Source organism: Glycine max, chromosome 15 (genome assembly GCF_000004515.6).
Source record: "Glycine max cultivar Williams 82 chromosome 15, Glycine_max_v4.0, whole genome shotgun sequence".
Lineage (NCBI taxonomy): Eukaryota > Viridiplantae > Streptophyta > Magnoliopsida > Fabales > Fabaceae > Glycine > Glycine max.
Window position 1 is genome coordinate 1,657,023 of NC_038251.2, and position 25,518 is coordinate 1,682,540.

General features: G+C 29.3%; 2 protein-coding genes, 1 long non-coding RNA gene and 1 pseudogene across 3 annotated transcripts; 2 read left to right on the forward strand and 2 right to left on the reverse strand.

The window, feature by feature from the left end:
- Window positions 1-9,308: 9,308 nt before the first annotated feature.
- LOC121173593 (uncharacterized) lies at window positions 9,309-10,178 on the reverse strand (annotated as a pseudogene).
- Window positions 10,179-12,153: 1,975 nt separating this feature from the next.
- On the forward strand, window positions 12,154-13,666 carry LOC100792239 (LRR receptor-like serine/threonine-protein kinase IOS1). The gene is made up of 3 exons (XM_041009799.1): window positions 12,154-12,314; window positions 12,421-12,952; window positions 13,033-13,666. Exons 1-3 carry the CDS (start codon window positions 12,233-12,235, stop codon window positions 13,529-13,531), a joined length of 1,113 nt encoding a protein of 370 aa, XP_040865733.1. The 5' UTR covers window positions 12,154-12,232; the 3' UTR covers window positions 13,532-13,666.
- Window positions 13,667-14,092: 426 nt separating this feature from the next.
- LOC121173598 (uncharacterized) lies at window positions 14,093-14,592 on the forward strand. Its single transcript, XR_005888735.1, has 3 exons — window positions 14,093-14,153; window positions 14,238-14,318; window positions 14,580-14,592. It is a non-coding gene; the product is annotated as an uncharacterized lncRNA (long non-coding RNA).
- Window positions 14,593-18,220: 3,628 nt separating this feature from the next.
- Window positions 18,221-19,087, reverse strand: LOC102668758 (putative leucine-rich repeat receptor-like serine/threonine-protein kinase At2g19230). The gene is made up of 2 exons (XM_041009822.1): window positions 18,608-19,087; window positions 18,221-18,419 (listed from the first exon to the last, which is right to left on the reverse strand). The coding sequence occupies exons 1-2, from the start codon at window positions 18,901-18,903 to the stop codon at window positions 18,329-18,331; spliced, it is 387 nt and encodes a 128-aa protein (XP_040865756.1). The 5' UTR covers window positions 18,904-19,087; the 3' UTR covers window positions 18,221-18,328.
- Window positions 19,088-25,518: the final 6,431 nt, after the last annotated feature.

Genomic DNA, 25,518 nt, shown 5'->3' on the forward strand with positions numbered 1-25,518 from the left:
CTATCTCATGACTGCTTTGGTTTTAACTTAGGGTAAATTAATTTATAGGTTCTTGAAATATTTTACAAATTTTAATTATGCTCTTTAAATATTGATTAATTAGGTTCTTGAACTTAAATTTGTTTTCTAATTAAGCCCTTTCACCATCGTTATACAAAATTAAGTTCACAAGCCTTTCTCCTAATCTAATGTTGTCACCTTTTTCGGTATGCACTAAGTATTCTCATTTCTCTAGGTAAGTGTTCTCACCTCTTAGAACCCAATATTCTTAAATCTGAAGGTTTTGAATTCGTATTCCCTATTAAATTTTTCAACCGGTATTCTTACCTCTATAAGTTCACACAACCCTAAGTTATTAGAAATTTGGTGTTTTAATTGATGAGTTATGAGAAAAACAAGGTTTAATTTAATTCAATTTAAAAATAAATTAAGCAGAAAAGAGACTTTATGGGGTTTAAATATAAAAAATTGACATATAAGGTCCACATTGTTTAATTTTAAATATAGAAATATTTAATTAGTTTGAAAAAGAATTTGAAGGTCCAAAATTGCACACATTTCATTAATCCAAAATTAAAAAAATAAAATTCAAATTAAGTCAATAATAGTAATAAGCATAAGTCAATAAAATATTATATATTCTTAATTTTTATTTAATCTTTATTTTTTTATTACTTATCTTATCACATATACTTGTACTTATTACTATTAGTCTTTAGCTTATTTCTATACAGTCAAGTTTAGTTTATATATGTTTGACTAATCAATGGCGTAGTTTAAGTAACTTATCAGTAAAAAAATAAAAAATAACTCTCCCTTAATTAATACCTCGTTTTAAATAAATTATATATCTTCATTCAGATATTTGATTTTTTAAGGAGTGATGATCGTATTGCATAGTACAAACGGTGTAAAAATAAATAATGAAAAATGAAAACCAATGTTAATTATATTTTACCTTTTAAGTTTATTATTATAAGTGTCAACAAATTATATATATATATATATATATATATATATATATATATATATATATATATATATATATATATAAATTTGTGGTTAGAAGTGGTAATCGTAATCCAAATTAAAGTACAACCATCGAAGAATGAAAACCCATGTTATTTATATTTTACTTTTAAGTTAATAATTAATGATAAGAATCAATAAATTAAACTTATTATATATGTTAATTTATGATTGAAACCCTCTATACATAATTTTTCTCTCATTAACTTATAAACTATTTTATACAATAATATATTAATTATGATATTTATTAAATATAATTTATTTATGAATAGACAATTACAAACGTATTTATAGTGTAAAGTCTTTTTATGTATGTTATCATTCAAACTAGAATGTAATTATATTAAGATGACAATGAATGCATATTAACTATTTATTTTTTATTATAAAAACACATGTTTTAATAGAATAATTTTTTATATATTTAATAATTCGACTACATATTATATTTGATAAATATAGTCTCTATTGTTATTTAATAGTTAATTTTACCTATAATGTTTAAAATAAATATTTTGTTAAAAGTGCCGTTCTACATGTCTTTCGAGAAATTTTTGCTTTGCTAATGAGACTGTTCAATACTTTGATATTTCATTTTCAACATGGAATAAATTTTTCAGAAACTTTTTAATTAGAAATAAATTAAAAGAATCTTAATTGTTAGCATTAGTTATCCTATTAAATTATCAGTTATAAGGGACTTGTCGAAAGTGATTTAGTTCATATTAAATTATCATGGCCTATTAAATTATCACTTATCTAATAAAAGTTTAGCTCAATTTTATTTATTTTTATTTTAAAAAAAAACTTATACAAATTGTAAATTTATATAAAGATATGATCGTTAATCCGTATAAGTTATACGGATTGTTACCGATTTGTATCTAAGAAAAATATGAAGAATATTTAATTCTTTCACTTTGTTGAGTATTTCAACCAAAATGTTAGGTGCCGAGGGCACTGTGAGAAAAGTTCTCTATCCAAGGTGGTTACTCATAAGTAAGAAATCCCACCCATCAGATGCTACCAACCCAAACTAACATTGGGCTACAAAAAGGTGTCCAGCCCATTATGGAAGGGAAGGAAAATTTTGGCTAAAACTTCCCGCACCTCAAAAAATGTCTGACGCCATTACGGAAAGAGTTTCGGAATCTAAAAAATACTCTTTCCATAAAGAAAGGAGGTGGTGGGAGAAATTGCGGGGTGCAGAAAAAAAGTCCCAAAAAGTTTTTGATAGCAACATTTGGACTCACAGAGGCACTTCCAGTGACCCAGCGGTAGCTAAAAGAGAGAAGACAAAATACACTACCTGAAAAGTAAATAGTTAATGCCTTTTCTAACCCATATGATTTTTTTACAAGTTAATGCCATTTCTATCCCATGCAACGTTGCCTAGAATAAGTTCCATCAATTATCCTTTCAACCAACCTAGTTATTGAAAAAAGCCAACTAGTTAAGCGCGTTTCTTTTAAATAGTTATATCTCGTTTTTATTTTGTTCTTTTAGATAGTTATATCTCCTTAATGCCATTTTCTAGGTTGTATATTTGTACCGTTGAATTTGCAGGGCGAGACAACTTGCAAAGTGAGACTGAGACATGTATAATGGGCAATGGCATGAAGATCGTGAAATCACTTGACGTGATAGATTGGCATGGAGATTCGGCAACAGTTTCCAATGACTTCTTATATATTTACCCAAACCTATTAGTTCTTGATCAGTTAACATGATGTAGTAGATCTCACGGTGTTATGTGACAATAATAAAATTTTATTTTCATGGGAATAGTGACAATAATAAAAACCTATTGATGGAATGATATCAATGTTTAATTGTTTCATTCAGAACATTGTTTATAAATTATTGTTTTTTTGTTGAAAGACTACTAATTAATGTTTATTTCTCTTCTTGACAACGAGAAGGAAAATTGTATTGTGTTATGCTATAATTAATTAATTTCTCATATATTAATCAATTAGGGTTACCATAATTCGTTAATTAGTATTCACTCGTTAAACACATTAATTTTTAGAAGTTTATGTTTGACAGGGCAGTTTTTAGAAATTTATAGACTTAACAAATTAGATCATTTAAAATTAAGATGATTAAATTAAAGAGATAATATAATTATATTAAATATATATGATATGCTCGTTTACTAACAAATTCTGACGTACAAAAAATGAATTGAGTTACATGCTTTTGTCTGGCAGTTACTGCATAACCAACAGATTAACAGAGAAGAGTGATGTTTATAGCTTTGGTGTTGTGCTTTTGGAGATAATCACAAGTGAATCCGTGATAGCGAGGACTCAAGTAAATATTCACATAAGTGAAAGGGTTAGCTCATTGATTGCCAAAGGGGATATGAAGGCCATTGTTGACTCAAGGTTAAGAGGAGAGTTTGATAGTAACTCGGCTTGGAAAGTGGTAAAACAAGCAATGGCTTGTCTTTCTCCAAAGCCCAACGAAAGGCCAATCATGAATATGGTAGTCACTGAATTAACTCGAACTAAACACATTGATGCCGATCTAATAACAAGAGGTTCATCAGCTGAACCAGTCTCCATGAATCTAACAAGAGATTCAGTTGAACCAATCTCCATGAATCTGGACACGGAACTCACCCTGCCCAGGTAAACGATAAGAAGAATAAAAAACAAATGTTGTAATAAATGACTAATTAAAGTGTGTTCAAAGATGGATATAAGTTAGGTAAGTAGTCTTCCTCGTGCAATTCCAGAATGGGATCAAGCAAAGTGATTGTAGTGCAGTGTGCCAACAGAGTAAAATTACATATATAAGAAGAATGAAAATGAGTGTTATAAATTTTTTCCTTGTATAAAATAAGCTGTTTTTACTTTGTGCATTGTGCTCGTAATAAGTGAATGAGCATTGTTCCCTACTGGCCTAAGACTATGGAACATGTGCTTCTCACATGTCTTCAGTGCTCGGAGTTAGTTTGGCCAATAGTTAGTGGGGTTTTCTCAAGATTGTAAAGAGGATATATATCATGTCTTTCACAGTACACTTCCATATAGAAAATTAATGAAGCTTTGATCTCTCTCTGATGAGAATCTATTTCCTTCGATTTCCATGCTTACTGCATGTGTTCATCTCTTTCACTTACCATTCACCAAAAAAAAAAAAAAATGTACCTCTTGACTTACGATGCATATACCTTTAGATATTGGGGTTTACTTTCCTATTTTTGAGTAATTTGGGATTAAAATCCTTAAGACTTTGTAAGCAGCAAAATATGACGATGACAATATATGTTCCAAAAATCTGTAATGAATGTGAAAGCGCTCTAATTTGATTTTTTATATATCATTCTTACACGAATGTTTTCTTTTTCCTTATATGACAATATATATATATATATATATATATATATATATATATATATATATATATATATATATATGTATATATTAAATAAAAGCTACTTTGTTAAAATCCCATGGCATTTTCCATTGCACTATGTCTTAAGATCAACTGGGAAATTAGAAAGTAACTTATTTTTTAATTTTATTACTATATGAAAAATTAAGCCTATACCTTTAAAAAATTTGACATTGTATGTATGAAAAAAAAACTAACATAATCACAAGTAGTTTATTATATAACAAGGAGTAACATTCAATATCTATATAGCCAGACGCAACCGGAACAGTGTAGTAGTTAAACAATGACATGTTACTTAAAGGGCTTATTTATCTGCACCTTACAATTTCATTTCATGTAGTTTTAAGTATTTTTTTAGAAAATTTTACTATGATGTTAAAGTTAGTAAAATAGGTGTTCAATTTAATTTTGTGAGTCCTATAATATTACTTGATAAAATACATTATTTATGATATAAATTTGGTTAACCATCGATACTTTTATAAAAAATTACATGTTATTTACTTGAATAGGAAAAAAAAAAGTTAAACAGTTGCTTGAAGTTTAAAAAAAACTTATATAAGAACCAGCACTGCATATGCTCTTACAGGGCCCAGGTTAAAGTTTAGGCTCTTATCTTTCATGAGATTGTACACCTAGCTAGTTTGGCTTACCATTTCAGATTATTGTACCTCTTTTTTATCAGGCCATCATTTTGTTAAAGTGCCGTTCTACATGTCTTTCGATAAATTTTTGCTTTGCTAACGAGGCTGTTCAATTCTTTGATATTTCATTTTCAACATGGAATAAAATTTTGAGAAATTTTTTAATTAGAAATAAATTAAAAGAACCTTAATTGTTAGCATTAGTTGTCCTATTAAATTATCAGTTATAAGAGACTTGTCGAAAGTGATTTAGTTCATGAAATTTAATACAATTTAGCAACACAAGGCATGCATACTTAGAAATAGTGAGCTACTCCTCATTTTCTAGGTTGTATATTTGTACCGTTGAATTTGCAGGGCGATACAACTTGCAAAGTGAGACTGAGACATGTATAATGGGCAATGGCATGAAGATCGTGAAATCCTATCTTGACATTAGTAGCCTTGTCTCAGCAAATGGGATTATTATAGGGGCTATATATATTGACCAGGCCAGTCAAGGGTTCATCCAGAAACAACACCAGGATTCCTAAAGCCCTGAATATTTCAACCATGTATAAAGATTCATATCACATACATAGATATTTTATTGCTAATTTAATATTCGGTAAAGCTGCATCTATTGGTATGCTTTTAATTAATTTTTATTTCTGTTTACATTGATTGACCGATGAATGTAGTATTATTTTTGTGATGCATTGAGTGACAAGTGATGAACAAGACAGGAATTTCTATGTAAGCAAGTGGGTGTTCATACTGCGCTAGAAGCAATACAAAAAGAAAACAGTAATTTGTTTGCTATTCCTTTTTCCTATGTGTGAAGACTTGGTGGAGAGAAGTTCTCTATCCAACTTAATCCAACGTTGTTACTGATAAGTAAGAAATCTCACCCATCAGATTTTACCAACCCAAACTAACATTGGGCTACAAAAAGGTGTCCATCCCATTATGGAAGAGAAGGAAAAGTTTGGCTAAATAGTTAATGCTTTTTCTAACCCATATGATTTTTTACAAGTTAATGCCATTTCTATCTCATGCAACGTTGCCTAGAATAAGTTCCATCAATTATCCTTTCAACCAACCTAGTTATTGAAAAATGCCAACTAGTTAAGCGCGTCTCTTTTAGATAGTTATATCTCGTTTTCATTTTGTTCTCTCACTTTCCTATAGTCCTTTTCTTCAGGAAATAAAAACTCAATAATTTGATGGGTACTGTTTTTAGTTTTTATTCAAAATTTGATAGAATTTTATAACTTTAGATACCAGGGTTTACTTTTATTTTCAAGACTTGGTAAGCAGCGAATATGACGAAGACAAATATATATTCCTAATTTTTTATGAATGTGATAGGCTGATAGTTCTAATTGGATTGTTTCATATTCCATCCTTACACAAATTAAGAATATGATCTTAATATCTTATTTTCCTTTATATATGACACTATATATTCATATCAAATAAAAGCTAGTTGTTATAATCCCATGACATTTTCCACCGCACTGTGGCTACAGAGCTAGGGAATTAGAAAGTGCCTGATTTATTATACTAAATGGCTGATTGCAAATCTTAGGACAGACATACCCTTAAAAATTTGACCTTGTCGCATGTAGTTTATCATTAACAAGGGTAACATTCAATATCCAAAATAACCAGAACGAACGGGAAAAGTAGGTTGGTTAATATACGTGTGCAAATTAATTCATTAATATGAATATTATTTGACCATATTATCAAACAAACATGTGAATCAGTTGAGACGAAATTGGTTTAGTTTAATCATTGGCTTGGATCTTTGGGGCCTCATACAAAAAAAGATACCATTCTTAAGTTTATTTTTAATAAATTGGTTCATAGCTGTTTCAAACAAAAAAAAAAACTATTTGACCTGTTTTTTGTAAACATTTATAAAATGAAATAAAATAATACCACTAAATGCTGCAAAATTATATTGTTGGAAGAAATATAATAAAAGTAAAAAAAAAAAACGCTTAAATGCATGTTAGCGAACAGTTTCTTTAGATTTATTCATACATATACTATTAGATTATAGATTATCGGTTTAATTATTTATTTAATTTTTACAGTTTTTAAACTTATTTTTTTAGTCTTTATGGTTAATAAGATAATTTAAGATAATTTTTTTAGTTTCTGAAGTTTAATAAGTTGATTTTGTAATCCTACCGTTTATCTTTTAATTCTCAAAAGGTTTTTACGGTTAATTTTTTTTTAAATTAATCTCTAAGTTTAATATGTGAATTTTGAGTCTTACAGAATTAAAAAAAAATTAATGATAAAGACTTTTTGAGAATTAAAATGTAAATTCTAGAGATTAAAAAATCTATTTATTAATTATATGAACTAAAAAGGATAAATTTAAAAATTATAAAAACTAAATGGATAATTAAGCCTAGATTATATGTATAGATAAAAATAAAATAAAATAAAAAGTGAATTCCAAATAAAACTTGTTAGTAACATGTTTTAAATCGAGTTTGAGTTTATCACATTGTTATTTAAGATGTTATTCACATGAAGGTGTTTGAAAATCAGGATTCCTTGCCTGTAATTCAAATGAAATTTTTAAATTACCTTTTGAAGAATCTTATTTTTTAGATAAACCTTTTGAAGAACCTAGTCGTTGAAGAAAAATTACATTATAGTAGTTTAAAGAGTAGATATCGACAATGATTTGAAGAGAAATTTTGCTATTCTATAAACTTGGTGTATTTAATAATTGGCTAAAAATATGTTGTTGATGCTTAATACATATTAGAATTTTGAATTTGTTTCCTCTAGAAAAATTTACATTGAATTTTTAATAAAATAATAATTTCATTTTCAGTCTTTAGTACTTTTTTTTAATCTCCCATAAATTGGCAAGTTTGGTATTTATTTTTTGATAATTTTTTTCATTTGTTATGAATGTTTTTTAAAAGGACTAATAAAAAATAAATTTTTTTATCAAAAAACAAAAAAAAAATTAATAAATTATCAACGACTAAAAAAAGTATCAATGACCAAAAATAATTTTTTTATGAGAAATAAAAAAGAAGAAAAAAGTTACTAATCAAACATAAAATTTAAATATTTATTAAGAATTACAAATATATTTTAACTTTTTATAATTTTAATTTAATAGACTTAACGAGTAAAATATTAATATATCATTCATTAGTGTTGATCCAATGTTATAGCAATAAATATTGATTTTGGCCTCACCCTTAAAAAAATTTGTAAAAAATAATATTGACTTAGTATGTGGAACCTAAAGTTTATACGCTCTTTTCTTTTCTTTTCATCATTTAAGTATTCATAGTTGGAACTTCAGATTATTAGGTCTTTTATCAAACTCATTAGAACAACATTTTTCTGTTAGAAATAAGGCTTTTTATGTCTAGGAAAAATGTTTAGGAATATTAGAAACTTTGAATAAAAACTTAATAGGAAGGAGAATTCTTTATGGAGGAGAGAACTTTGTATTTTTGTTTGATACAAATGTGTAGGATTATATCTCTATTTATACTACTCTAAGGAGAACTCTAGACACACTAATTCTAGAGAGTTCTCAACTTATTCTAGAGAATATTACAACCATAAGAAATATCTAGACACTCCAAACACTACAAAAATTCTCTAGAAACATAACCGATAATTACTTAAAGCCCAAAATAACTAAGTCCAAGGAACCAAATAATTAATTTAGGCCCAAATCAAGTTTATATTTCAACATTTTCTGCATTACTTAAAGTAATAGTTCTATTTTTATTATTTTCATTGAAAATTTAATTTCGTGGGAGGACATCCAAAACACCTGTCGTAATGTTTGACAGGTACGTAATTTAAGTTCACTTCAGAGATGGAATTTTTGGTAAGTTGTAATGGAACGTCAAATTGAGAGAATGATTAACATGGGATCTTTCTGACTCTACAAGGTGGATTAATTTGTACATATAATTTACTAAGGGGGGTGTATTGGATTGAGATTTTGAGAGAATATTTTGACAAAAACAATCTTGAAGATTTTAAAAGATTATGTGGGATTGTATTGATTTTGTGGGATTTTAAAAGATTTTTTTTAAAAGACTTTTTACAATCAGGATTCTTAACCCAAGATTTTAATGGATTTCTAACACAGATTTTTAAGATTTCAAAGTACTTTATGGATTTTTAAGATTTTGAAAGATTAATACATTTTAAACAAAAAAATAACGGAAGTTACAAAAGTGAATGAAAAAGATGATAAATAAATTATAATGTTTGAATAAAGAAAATAAAAACGATAGAAATTTTAAACCTTTTAATAACAAAGTCATTATTGCCTAAAAAAATAATAACAAAGTGATTCTCACTTCATGTTCGCCTAATTATTAGCATTTCTCCACATATCTGAACCTATATTAGTCCTCCATATATTAGCATCTTCTCGTTCCTGCTCTTGTGTTTGAACAATGGGTTCATGATCATTGTTGCTTGTGTTTTAAATAGAAATGGAGGTGCTGACTTAAAAATTGTGAACCGCGATTTAAAAATACCAAATATCCTCTCAATCACATTCCTTAAGGATGCATGCCGAAGATTAAATAATTCCTTTTCATTTTCAGGGTCATTACCGTGACCTGTAAAATCTTGTAGATGATATCGTACACCTCGATATGGGGCTAAAAATTTGCGTCGATTAGGAAATCCACAATCCACCAGATAATACTTACCTTGGGGCACTTTAAGTCCATTCTTCCTTGCCAAAGCATCACTTAACACCTTGGAATCATGTGCTGAACCCTCCCACCCGCTAAGAATGTACATGAATTCCAAATCAAAGTTACAAGCAGCTAATACATTTTGTGATATATTTCCATGACGATCACGATAACTGCTTACATCTCGTCCTTTTACTGATGCGGGAATATGTGTACCATCAATAGCTCCAATGCAATCCTAAAGTGTGTGTATCAATAATCATAAATATTATTATAATAATCATAATTATAATTATAATTTTGTTATAATTAGATAATGATCACATACCTTAAAATAAGGATAAAACCTTGTGCTTTCCCTTATTTTTGCAGGCACAGTTGAGCCTGGTCTAACCATTAAATCAGGTGTTAATGAGTTCAGAGCTAAATATTATAATTTACTACAAATATTATAATTTACTAAATTTATAACTATTAATATATTTAAAAGATTATGAACTTAGCTCACCTTTAAGTAATCTTTCCATACATCCTCATGAGCAGTGAAAGTTTTTCCAATTGGGTCCCATCCAAAGCCAGAGTTGTTGCGCATAAGGGTTGACATCATGTTATACTGGTTTCGAAACCACTTCATCCGACTCAAATAATGACTATAAGTTTTAGGGAATTTAGTTTTTGCATTGAGTTGAGGAAGTATTATTCGTTCTACATTTTGTTTGCTAAGTGACCCATTGGCATCACGCAATCCCCTATTCATAGCATCCACCAAGAGGTGCAACAACTCATTGGTATCCTCCATAGTCCAAGATACATAATTATCTTTGTCTCTACTCTTTCCTTTGTTATTTTCTTGTGAATCCCCCATTTGATCGCTAATATATATATAAGAAACTAGTTATTTGACAAAAATAGTTATTGTTTCCTAATTGTCAAAAGTATAGTGACTATATCCCGAATAATATACAATTCAATAGAAAAACCAATAAAAAACTACCTAATAATAAAATAAGGGTCATGCTAACATGCGCACTTAGGGCACATGTTAAGGATACTTCCAATAGTAACTATGTCTTAAAAACAACAATTTTTGACTTTTAAAAAAGTAAATTGCACAACTTTCAATACAAAATTTCTATACATAATACACTAACAAGTGTCTTAAGGGCACATGTTAGCATTTTCCATAAAAATAATACTCATATATCATAAAATCATTTTAAAAAAAAACTATTAACAAAATAACAATAATAATAACACAATAACAATTAAAAAATTATTAACACAATAATAATAATAATAACACGCTGTCAAAAAAATAATAATAACACATTAATAATTAACATTTTAATAATAACACAAGAAAATAATAATAATAATAATGGACGTTGTAAAAAAACAAGTTGAAGAAACAGAAAAAAAAAAGAGTTTTTTATTTTGATTTGCATATACAGTACTAAAAAAAAGCAATATGAAATCTTGATACATATCAATTGCCATTCTTTTGATGCATATTCATTGCCTGGACGTAGAAAACAATATGAATACGAAATCTTGAAGCATATACAGCACCCTTTTCTTTTGATTTGCGTAATATACATATAGTATGAACAATATTGACTATCGATTGCCATTAAAAAAATAGGTAAAATTGATTGAAAAGTTGTAAGAGAATGAACCTGGTAGTGGTTTGTGTCTTGTTCGGCAGGAGAAGAAAAAGTCTTTGGAAGATTATGAAAAGTCTCAAGGGTTTTGGTGAGATTGTTGGAGGAGTATTTTATGTGTATTTCTAACTAAAAAGTCTCTCAAAATCCATTCCACAAAAGAATCCATCAAAATCTATTTACTTTTGAATACCAAAAGACATTTTAAAAGTGGTAAGAAATCTCAATTGAATACCAACAGATTTTGTTGCCCTGAAAAATTTTTTTTTATTGTCTTAATTGAATACCACAAGATTTGTTTATATTTTATAAAAGTCTTGATTGAATATCACAAGACTTTTTAATCATAAAAAAGTCTTTTAAAATCCTTTGAAATCTTAATCCAATACACCCCCTAAATCACGAGGTTAAGTTCCCTGTTTTTTTCACCTCGATCCTTCTTCAGCTAGCTTTGTTAGCTCAAATATTTTTCATTTGATGATAAATTCTTTCATTTGTTATTAGTTTTTATCCTTTGACATGTGAATGCAGAATTATTTTAATGATGCACGCAACTGCATGAGTGACAAGTGATGAACATGACAGGAATTTCAAAGTAAGCTAGCAAGTGGATGTACCTAGTGCCATACTGGCTAGTTGCAAGGAAGAATGAGTAATTAGACTAAAACGGAAAGGAACAAAAACTGGTTAGATTTACCGCCAAAACACAAATCTGTAGTATATATAACAGCAACCTGATATATATTTGTCATATTCTACTTCAAAGGCACAAGGCAGAAGGTGATAAGAAATGGGAATGTCCAGGAGTTTCCTAGTTACTTTTCTAGGATGTCTAGTTCTTGCCGTTCTGATTCAAGCTCAGGATCAATCAGGTTTGATAACAAATTAAAACATCAACTTCATTATTATATCATTATCTAATAAAGGTTTAGCTGAAGCATTAAGACCCATGCATAATGTATGCATTTTATGTTTTAGGATTCATCAGCATAGCTTGCGGAGCTCCTGCAGGTGTGAACTTTACTGTGCCGAATACAGGCTTAAACTATACATCAGATGCAAATTTCATAAATACTGGTGTGAGCAGGACAATAGTACCTGAACTCAGAGATCAGTTTCTACAAAACGTGTGGAATCTCAGAAGCTTCCCGGAAGGACAAAGGAACTGCTACAAAATAAACATCACAAGAGGCTCCAAGTATCTGATCAGGGCTTCTTTTTTGTACGGAAATTATGATGGCTTAAATATGTTACCAAAGTTTGATCTTCTTCTCGGGGCTAACCGGTGGCTTACAGTGAACATAAACAATGCATCCGTTAGTCTAGATTTTGAGATCATATATGTACCTTCACTGGATTACGTACATATCTGTATGGTTGACACAGGCCTTGGGACACCATTTATATCAGCTATAGAGTTGAGGACTTTGAGAAATGACATTTATGAAACTGAATTTGGATCATTGGAAACGTACACCCGTGTGGATTTAGGTTCAAACAGAGGCTACAGGTGAAATTGCACAAGTTTTGGATTAAATCTTTTGCATTAAAAGAATCTATTATACTGGACTTACTTTGATTTTCTCACAGGTACAACTATGATGTTTATGATCGTTACTGGAGCGGTGCCGATCTAGATACATGGAGACCACTAAATTTTCCGATTGATGCTGATTCTTTAGTGCAGAACGACTACAAACCGCCAGCTGTTGTCATGAGCACCGCAATTACACCAGCAAATGTTAGTGCTCCATTGGTAATAAGCTGGAAGCCAGATGATCCAAAAGATTCATTCTATGTTTACTTGCACTTCACAGAGATTCAAGTGTTAGCAAAGAATCAGACGAGAGAGTTCAACATCACCCTGAACGGAAATCCATGGACTGAAAATATATCTCCTAGGTACCACAGTGTCAATACTATATATAGCACTTCAGGCATCAGTGGGGAAAAAATTAATTTTTCATTTGTGATGACCGAGACTTCTACCCTACCTCCCATCATCAATGCCATTGAAATTTACACAGTGAAAGTGTTCCCGCAACCAGACACGTACCAAAGAGATGGTATGCCAAGAAAAAAAAAATGATTTCTAACATCTAAAATCCATTTCTCTGGTTTACACTAATACAGTTAATCTACACTTTTTTTACAATAATTTATTTATTTATTTGCATTTCAATTAAAAAAAAATAGTTGATGCGATTACAACCATCAAGTCTGTTTATGGGGTGACAAGAGATTGGCAAGGTGATCCATGCAGCCCGAAAGATTACTTGTGGGAGGGTCTGAATTGTACGTATCCCGTAATTGACTTCCCAAGAATCATAACTTTGTAAGTCATCTTTTCCAATTTAACATTATAGCTTTAGAAAACTGAGTCTGAAATGATAACATATATAATAACTACTGGTTGTGCAAAACAGGAACTTATCTTCAAGTGGATTGTCAGGAAAGATAGACCCTTCAATTTTAAATCTCACCATGTTGGAGAAGTTGTGAGTTTTTTATTTTGTTTCACCTGGTCCAATAATGATGAGACTAGAAAATCCCTTATTTCAAATATTTTTATTCTTTCTTTTATGTACTTATGTGTCAAGAATAAGATTTAAACATACTTAAAACGGCCAAGTTTGCAGGGATTTATCAAACAATAGCTTAAACGGTGAAGTTCCTGATTTTCTGTCTCAATTACAATACTTGAAGATCTTGTAAGTTACTGGATGTCTGGAACTATGTGATTCCTCTGCATTTAGAAAATAGAAAAGGATATTAAAGTTTTCGTCTTTTGGCAGGAACTTGGAGAATAATAACCTCTCCGGTTCAATTCCCTCAACACTTGTTGAAAAATCTAAGGAAGGTTCCCTATCATTAAGGTATGGATCCTATTGAAAATTCTCAAATTCATAATATAGTCATTTTTTAACGCGTGACTACCAATTAGTTATATTTTAGTCTTTTACGTAAATCTTCTTTATCTATGTCCAATATTTTGCAGTTATCTCTCTCAATGGCACTACATATCTTATTTTATTTCATTTTATTTTAATTCAACAGACGTGGTACACCAAATTATGGATGACTTGTAAGGTTTACTGAGAGTTAAAACATAAATCTTCTTTATATTTTTATGCAAGTGTGGGCCAAAATTCACATCCATCTATGTGAATCTGGTCAATGCAATGAAAAGGAAAAAGAAAAGGGAGAGAGGAAGAGGACAAAAAGAACATGTTACACCCATAGTAGCATCAGTTGGTGGGGTTGTACGTGATCCTTCTAGAAGTAAAAAATTATCATGTTATCATTTAACTGCTGAGAAATTTAAGGATTGAGATAAAAAAATCAAATGAAAAAATAATTGAAAGACTAAAATTATATTAGTAAATATTTAGTTGGAGGATTAAAAATAAAAATCTTAAATAGTTAAGAGACTAAAAATATATTTTACTTAAAAAATAACAGTTGATTGAAGCATCATATTGGTTCAAGTTAAATAAATATTTATTTAAAAATAAAATTAATTATAATTTATTTGGTTCAAATTTAAAAAATAACTAATTGAATCAAATTAATTAATTTGATTTAAATTGTCAAATTCATTTAATCAATGCAATTTGATAAACGCCCCTACATATAAAAACTTTTCAATACAAGTGGAGGGGAGAATAAAATTTTCCACTCCGAGAATTTGACAGGAGAAATGTTTTTTATTTTCCATAAATCATAAGTTGAAAAAATTAATTTTTCATGTTTAACATGCATTTTTTTTAAAAATAACATTCCTAGGATAAGATGTTTCTTGGGATTATTTTTTTAACTAGTTTCCCACACATTTTTTTTATGGGAGACATTATATTTTTGAGTTTAATTTTTCTTTTAAAAACATCATGTTATTCTTTATAAAATTATATAATGTGAAAAATAATTAAAATAATCAGTAAAAATATACAAAATTATTTGATTTTTAGAAAAATTATCTAAAAAATTTCAATGATTAATCAAACAAATTTTATTCAATTCCATAAAACATGATTCCCGAACAAGAACGAAATTCTCCCCTACCAAATACTTCCTTACATAACACAGATATTTTTTAGTCCACGTTTTCTTTAGGTGATTTTGAACCCTCTTTTTATTTTGCATCGAATAAACTTTTAAACTAATTAGTAATTCAAAATTATACGTATCTTTGCATGAGCTTTCCAAAATTTTGTCCCCTTAAATAGTCTACTAATAATTGATTAAAAAAACTTACAAAATTAATTATCGTAAAAGTTTGCTGTCAAATTAATTCTTCATATATATAAAAGAATAATATTACCATGTTCATCTTTATATATGATTTAAGTAGCAAATATTTAATTGGTTGAATAAAATGTATAAGTATTGTAAATTCTAGTATTGTCTTTGAGATAAAAAAATATATATGATTTAAGTATTGCCAAATTCTAAGATCATTTATTTATTTATTTATATTATTTTTAGGAGTTTCTTTTTTGAGATCACATATCATCCATGAGACACGAGAGATAATCTTGTTATAAAATTTTAACAAAACTCTCTATCCTACCAAGTAACTCATTTTTAAGGAATTTTAAGTAATTTCATTTTTCAAATTATTTTGTCCTCAAATAAGTGAGTTTTAATTATGATATTAGAATGGAAGGAGTTATCTATTTTATTTTCTGAAATTTAGATAGAATTTTCATTTATTTTCTTATATTTCAATGTTTTTTAGGTAATAAAGAAGGGAGATTAGAATTCAGATAGATCAATAAAGAAAACCAAAAGAAAAAAAGAATAGAGTCTTTAAGAGTTTGAAGTTTATTTTTTCATCTTGTGAGTTATTTGACACACACATAAAAGGTGAAAAACAGATGATTATGGATATTTTTCTTTTATCTAATTTTGCATTCGTTGTATAGGGTTAAATTTCTTGAATTTCTACTTTAATTCTTCTCAACTTATTTCCTTAGAGATAATTCTTTCTCTAAGAATAGACTACAAAACAAAAACTTTTTTTCTTCCTTTGTTGGAATTATAAAAGTAGTAACTTTTTTTTTTACAGAATAAAAGTAGTAACCCTTATTTAGTTTCCTTTGAATAACCCACAATATAACATTCATTGGATTATTTGGTTGTTTAATAAATAAGTTTTTTAATAATTTCTAACATTTTTTTAGAAATATTACTTCAAATAATATTTTTTTAAAATGTTAGATTCTAATTTATTTATTTATTTTTTATCTTTAAAATATTTATTAAATTTCTTTTCCACCTTTTGAAATAAAATAGGATTTTAGTATTATTTTTCACTTATGATGACATTATACTTTACAAAATTGATCCTATTTATTTTAACTATTATACTGTTATTAATTAATATAATAAAAGTATAGGTTACTTTTTTTACTTATTTTAAATTTAATTAAGAATATTTTAAGATATAATATAAGACTAATAGTAGAATACATAATATGAAAAAGTGTAATAATTAAAACTAAAAATATAATTAAAATAATTCACCCATAAATAAAAAATTGCAGGAATTTAAATTAAATTAATTAAAGACTAAAATTGCAACACCTGAAATAAAATTAAAATTTATATAAATAGGCAATAATCCAATTTGGAAGTATAGACTTGTGGTTGTGGAGGTTGGAAGCAAAGAGCAAAGCTATTTCTTTAGTTTAGTCATCGTCTTATACTGCAGGGCACAAAGTGTTAAGAGTATTTGACCGAGTTAGCGTATAAAATGGTTTTCGTGGAAGCTAGATAAGGTCACTGGCACTGCCACCGTGAATCACAATCCCACCCAGTCAATAGTCACAAACATATTCTACATTGCCTTCTACTGCACGTACGGGACAATGCAAAGTGTTACCATGTTAAATGGTTTAATTTTGATCGATCCATCCATCACGAAACATAAGGTCACAGTGAGAGGATCCGGAATTAATTGGTTATATTTAAGGCAGTACTTGGGATGTGATTTCAACTCGATCTTAAAATTTCAGCTTCAGTAGTTTTGCCTAACTTTAACCCCAAAAATTGACACATGAAATAAGAGTTGCTCCCAAGTTATATACGCCAGTCAATTTGTACATGATTGTCTGCCACATCACTAGTGCATGGGGTCTCCAACACTCAACGATAACTTATGAAAACACCTCAGGACTTGTATCGAAATAGCCCGACCCCATTTTTCCTTTTGATTATGGGAACAACTTGTATAAAAATGATTACATGATAAACACTTATTCAATAAGCACTTACTAATTAAACTATTGATACAAACGCATCCTTGGTCCATCTTTTTCTAGATTTCACCTTAAAAGAGAAAAATATTGGGTCAAGCACATTTTATGAAAATCTCTTAAAATAATTTTTATGGTGTCACGCACCTTTGTTTTTCCTTTTGCATAGGGGCAATAGTTGATCCACTGAATCTCTAGGCACAAGCAAAATGAATTGAAGAATCTTTTGATATTATCGATGACTTAAAACGTATATGTTCTCTTCTGTGATTACTTTCCATGCTAGTGTGGGCCAAAATCCATATCTATGTGAATCTGGTCAATGCAATTTCGAGAAGAAACAGAAGAACATTGTTACGGCGCCCATAGTAGCATCAATTAGTGGGGTGTTGATTCTTTTTGTAGCCGTGGCAATATTGTGGACCCTTAAAAGGAGAAAATCAAAAGGTAATGCTGCGATTTTAAAAGATTCCTATTTTTTTATCAATGATTTGCCAAACAAATTGATATATTTCAAGACTCTGAAGTAGGTTGTCCAGTGTCAAATTCAAATTCCAGGGAATCATTTTCATTTGTCGGCCTCACAGCAGTTTTCATTACTGTCGATGGCAAGTGATATGCAGTATGGTTCAAGGAGTCGACGGTGAAGGAAGTATTGAGTGGTGTAGAATCAGGAAGTTATACGGATACCACATTCGATCGTAATCATCTTTGTCATACCTACATGTCATCAAACAACATAAAAACCAAAACAAGTAAAGCTAGATTCAATTCTTATCTAGACAAACAGAAGTTAAATCCACATGACTTGTATAGAAATTAAACTTGGTTTAATATCCGTGGAATGGCTTACATATGTAACAGATTTATAAGTTCAGACAGGCTTTGCTAATAAGTAACTAACTAACCTCACTATTTCATTGGTTGTTGAGCCAATGTCAAAACGTTTATAGAGGGATAAGAGTTTAGAGTTTGTTCTGTAACTGGAATGATCAAAGTGCCTCACCTCCAGTGCTGATATAAAAGGAGTTCCTTTATCAGTGTTTAATAAACAAACATATAATTCATCCAAGGATGGCACATGTAGAATCTCCTTGATTACCACATGAGTGGCATTGTCAAACATCACAGTGTCCCATAAATTAACCCCAATATAGAGATCAAATTGTGGCAGCTTATTCAAGTCATAATAGTTCCCATACATGAACGAAGCTCTTATCAAGTAAATAGTATTTCTGCCTTCTGGATGTCGTAGCGTGTAGCAATTCTTTTTCCCCTCAGGGAAGCTTCTTACATTTGTGAAAGTTCTTTGGGGTGTGTCAGAAATGAACTTGTGGGATATGCTTTTGCTTGTTCCAGTGCCAATGAACTGTGCATCTGAAGTGTAATGAATCTAAGTTTTGTCATCAGTATAGTCAAGGCCTTCTGCTATCCCACAGTCAATGCAAATAGAACCTAGAATCAACACAATCAGAAGAATTTAATAATAATATAAAATTTGGTACTTTTCTTTAACCTGTTAAAGTTTTTTTTTCATTTAGTATTTAAGTACGTATAAATTGTCAGAGAATTTTGATGCAAGCTCAGAGCAGTAGGAGAAAATCCTCACCAGTTACATCATCTAGTTTCCTTCTTCCTTGTTTGTGATGCATAGAGTTCTTCCCTATGGCCATAACTATGGACTTTCCAGTAAATTCTGAAACGGTATATGCAAGGACACACCACAAAGTGCAGCTCCAAGCCCAATGGCATCTCCATTTTCCATACATGAAATTTCAAAAAGAGATGACCACTATTTGCTATAGCCTATAAGCAGATATTTTTTGTGTTAGAAGAAATGGATAGGAATTTACTTTAGAAAGTCGTATGGAGTGGTTAGGGAATTTATAATTATACCAGACTGTATAGGAGGAGATTTATGACACAAAGCATGTTGATGTTTAAACTCAGAAGTGCATTGAATCCATGGACCAGATATATTTCAAGATCAATGAGCATAAGTTTATAGTTACTGGGGAAAAAAGTCTCAGTAAAATTCTGTATAGTCACCAATAAATCAATAATACATGTTTTTACGAGATACCTTGTGCATTGGTGACTATAGACACCCTATGATTAATACCTATCTTACTGAGTTCTTGTTTTAACCAGAGTTTTTTATAAGAACGGAAATTAATGAAATGACAAAAATGAGTTAAAATTGAGAGTTTCTATTGACTTCGATTCCGTTGGTAGTTATCAACTTTTATTCAATTGAATGCGATGCAAAATTGCCATTGGATGATACTAGTAAATAGTCAAGAAGGGGTGATGAAGATAGATGCGACACCCTCTACCCCGACATATATATAAATAAATAAAATATATAAAAATATCGGTAACCAAATTCGCACGGGTAAAAGGTTCACATTCACTTTATTATTATCAATTAAAACTTATTAAAACATATTCGACTCAAAATAAGACTGTCAAAATTTTCAAAAATATTTTGTTAAATTAATGAGATAAAATAAAATAGAGTAACATCATGCAATTAATATAAAACTTATGCTCCACTGTCACATCCTATCAGAGCATTGTGTCCCGACGTCCTTCAGCACAAGGTTCCTTAAAGCACAAAGCACTTCGCCTAACCATCTGCTCCCCCGAACACAAGGTTTAAGATCATCACAGGATCCAAACACAAGCAACACACAGAGAGTAAGTTATCACATTCCTAACTAATAGAGAAAAATAAAACAACATATAGGTATAAATATTATATAACAAAATATAATTTACTTAAGCATAACTCACGTTATTTCACCACACGTCTCATTCATTTTCACAACATTCGCATACTCAATAGCCAAAACACAATATCATCAAATCAATCAATATAGAACAATACACAAACGTTATGCAACATATACACTAAGACTCAATCCTATATGCAATGTGATACCATGTCAGTGAAAAACCTCATCAGACGCCTAGAAGTATATGACAAGACAAACCACACACTAGCAAGTCAAGTCACTCTCACTAAGTAATATCATAGGGAGACCAGTCAGGGTCACAGTGTTTTGCAATAATGCTTCAACCATATGGGATCAACATAGGCGTAAAGGAGCACTCAAACCGTGTGACCCCCAAGGCTTACACTTCGAAGAGTCCGCCAGGGCCTCTCCCTCCTGATTCAGGTCCAACCCAGAAAACATTTCAGCACACAGACTCTATCTATGAACTGTATAAAACACACGACTCCTCAATTGTTCTCAAATATTTTTAACTCGTCGCCCTTAAAGGGTCTTAGCATTAACTCGTCGCCCTTAAAGGGTCTTATAGTCGTGTAATTGTACAATCCACAATTTACAACTCAATGCACACAACATCTCAATCACGTGCATACTCACTTTATCACATACACTCGATCTCAATTACAATGGTATAATCTCAAAATAGCATGTTGTCACACCTCATGAATCATATTCACTTTACCTATAAATTATGCAATACACACAACTATTTAATTATTTTCAAAATCATTTTAACTCGTCGCGCTTGTGATTAAACTCATCGGGTTCCCACAATGGATCCCATCACAATACTCGTCGCGCAAAACTTATCGCCCTTAAAGGGTCTTACAGTTGTGTGATTGCACAATTCATAGCTCACAACACAATACACATCTCAATATACATGTATTTTGTCATTCATCACATGTTCAATTCACCACATACTCACAATTTGAATAATCATTTCATATCCTTAATATAACAATTTATACAAAAGACTATCACAACCCGAAGACTAAAACCCTTCAAATAATATTACACAATTATATCAAAATCTTAGGTCAAAATATACAAATATCAAGAGTACAATTTATCAAGCAATTCTCATCAGAACATCAATATTTTATTTATAATCATAAAGGAAAAATTGCAATTTAATAAACATCCCAAAATAAAACCCCAATTTAATCCTCTAAGAATCCCTACACATGTTCTCATTAATCCCCAATTGTGAATAACTCATCTCTTACCTCTAAGCGGACTCACGTGTCTTCCTACAGCGATAGAGACATCTCTAAAAAGTTCTTGAGATTCCTCTGATTGCTCTGATAGGGTTCCCAAACGTTAGAGAGAATGAGAAGGGATTGAAACATCTATTTGTACTATCTTCATGTGATTCCTTTTTCTCCCTCCACAAATGTTATCTCCCAAATCCCAACGGTGAAAGTGTATGAAATTGAATTTCGAACAACATATCCAAATTTTCCTACAATCCAACGGTTAATGAATCTAGGATCGTATTTTTACCGAGACATTTTTGGGTTTTTGCGGGAAAATAAAAGGCTACCGTGTGAAGAGTTTTCCTCTAAGCTCAGACATGATTTTGAAATTCCCAACGGTGAAAATACTCAGAATTGGGTAGCGAACCTGGTGCTTAAATTTCATGATGATCCAATGGTGAATGATTCCGAGATCATTGCTTTTCTGAGATATGTTTGGTGGTCTGCGGGAAAAGAGGGGTATTCACGACCTACTATTTATTTATTTTTATTATTTTATAAAAAAACTCTATTTTATTCTCCATCAAATAAATAATAAAATACTCTTTTTATTTTCTCTCAAACCATTGTTTTAATTACTAAATTTAATTTCCCTTATTTATTTAATTATAAAACCTCATCATTTTTTTTCTAAAACTCTATTTATTTACGAATAAAAATCATTTTTAAATTAATTTACAAAAATTGAGATATTACAATAGATCCTTGATTAATACTCAAGGCAATAAGATCAATGCAGATATATGACATTATTTTATTTTTGAAGAAAATAAATAACACGACGTATGTATAAAACAAGTTTAATTTTTATAATTTTACATAATTAACCAATTAAAAATTGTCTAAATTTCAAAATTATTATTATAAAATTAAACAATATTTATCATACTTTATATTTTGTAGGTTAAATTTTACTTTTGATAATCTACCTCTTTTTTTTTTATTCAGATTGATTCCTTATTTAAAAAAAATTAATTTAGTCTTTTTATGTTTTAAAGTGGTTCAAAATATAAAGAGCTAAATTAAATTTAGAAAAATAAAAGACTAGAATATAAAAAAGATAAGATAAAACATCAAAAGTAAATTTAACCTATTTTATAATTGGATAACAATATAACTTTTTTAGATTATCCATATGATCAATGCTAATAATTGACTCCCAACATATTCTGGCCATTGATAGAAAATAATAATTTTTTATGGCTCTATTTTTAAATTAGGTGAGAGTGTTGAAATGAAACCCATTAAAATTTATAATTTTTTTAAAATTTAACCAATAAAAAAATGTTAGAAAAATATTTTTTTATAGAGTGAAAATTTAAGTAACATTAATTTTCTCCCACATTAATTTTCTTTAATTGTTTAAAAAATATGACACAACACCCCCTATACTATATAACTTTCTTATTTGAAAAATATTGCATCATACTCTTTAACGAAGGAGGTTGCTGTAAATGTTAAAAGCATAAAACTTCAAAAGCAGTTAGAATAATTTACTCATAATTTTATAATTTTATTTATCTATCTATTGAATTATATATATATATATATATATATATATATATATATATATATATATATATTATAATAATTGCATCATCGTATTTTGTCAAAATTTAAAAATAGGAAGTTAATCAAATTATTTATATATTATGTATATTTTGAAAGTATATATAATGCTACTTTTTTTGGTAATATACGATCACTTTTGATGTATATGAATGAAATATTAAATGTTTTTAAATTAATATAGAATTTAATATATATTACTTTGTGAACTGAAAGTTTAACGGTGAGTTTCAGATAGAACTATCCAATTAATAAATTATATAACAATGTAAAAGTTTATACAAAGTATATCGGTATAATTTAATATTATATATATGTATATAAATAAATGTTTAATTACTTATTTAGTTGTTATAATTTTTTTACTTATCTATTTTAATCGTATATTTAATAAATGAATTTTTTATTTCCTAAAATTTATATTTTAATTTCTAACAGATTTATATTGTTTAATTTTTTTTAACTTGAATTTTAATGACAGATAACTTTTAGGAATTAGAAAGTAAACTTTAAGATTAAAAAATCTATTCATTAATTAGAAAATATAAGTCTAAAAATTCTAAGAATTAAATAGATAATTAAACCATAAATAAATAAATAAAGATTCAGATATTATTAAAGTAAATTTCTTTCTTTCTTTTTTACCACTTTCACGTTCCAGATGAACCCACATTAAAACCAAGTTTCCACACTCTACTTTCTCTCAAATTAACCCTTAATCAGCCACTTTTGATTCTCACTTGTTCTTCTTTTTTTTCCTTTTTCTCCTTCGTCCCCTCTCTGCTCTGTTTTTTTCTAATAAAAGGAGAAAAAAAAGGTAATTTAGTCCTTAAGATTGTATCCATTTTGCATATTAGTCTCTAACTTAATATTAAATTCAAAATAGTCTTTATCTTTGCATAAGTATTGCAAAATAGTCCTTCCGTTAAATTTAAAAGTAACGCCGTTAGTGAGGTCAATTTTAGTGTCACGTGGACTATTTTAAATTTTTCATTAAGTTAGGGACTAATATGCAACAGGGGTACAAAGTCAGGGACAAAATTGCCTATTTTGTTATCATCAAATGACGTGACATATTTTAGGAGGCACGTTCACGTGTCATGCCACGTCATCCTTTAGTACCATATTGGATAGTTCACGTGGCACTAAAATTGACCTCACTAGTGATGTTACTTTAAAATTTAACGAAAGGACTATTTTGTAATACTTATGCAAAGATAGGGATTATTTTGAATTTAATATTAAGTTAGGGACTAATATACAAAATGGGTACAATCTCAAAGACTAAATTACCTATTCACTTGTTTTTTGTTTTTTCTAATAAAAGGAGAAAAAGGGCATTTATTATTTCCACTCCCCTTTATTGTTAATACACTTTCGATTTAATTTTCTTTTCCAAAAGTATCCTACAAAATACACTTCCGTTAAGTTTTCTTCTTCTAGAATCACTATTTCGAAACTTTACATCCGAGACTCTCTTTCTCGTTTAGAGTTCAACCTCCCCCTTCCTTTTGTACCAACAATTGCTTATTGTACCCCAAGTTCTTATTTTTGGCAAACTCTATTTCTAATAACCTTTTCTCCATAAGTCTTTTCTCTCATGAAAAAAAAGGCTTACCACAACGAATGCAACACACGGTGGCAAAGGGGACAGTGAGGCACAAAATTTTGAATTGCTCTTCACATTTGACTTTCCCTTTTCTCCTTTTTGCACTCATAAAAAGCAAAAGCAAAGTTAGTGCATTTGTAAGACCTTAAGCGCAGGAAACAGGAACAATTTTGGGGAAAAAAAAATCAAAAGGGGAGTGTAATAGTAATAAGGGGAAGTGGAAATAGAAAATAGCAAAAAAAAAGACCCTCTTTCTATGCACGTCAGTGGTGGGCCAAGCAACAAGGGAAAGGCTAACGTGTGGACGTTGGAATCAAAGGCGAAGCTATTTGTTTTGTTTAGTCATCGACTTCTACTGCACGGCTATAATAGTCATCTTCTAGTCGTCTATAGCTTCTCTTGTTTTCTTTTCTCCATTGCAATCATAATCCAACCAAGTCAATTATAGTCATCGTCCGTTTCTTTTATGGAATCTACCGACACAACATATTACACATTGACCACGTCGCCAAAACACAAATGTGTAGTATAATTCATAACAGCAACCTGATATATATTTGCCATATTCTACTTCAAAGGCACAA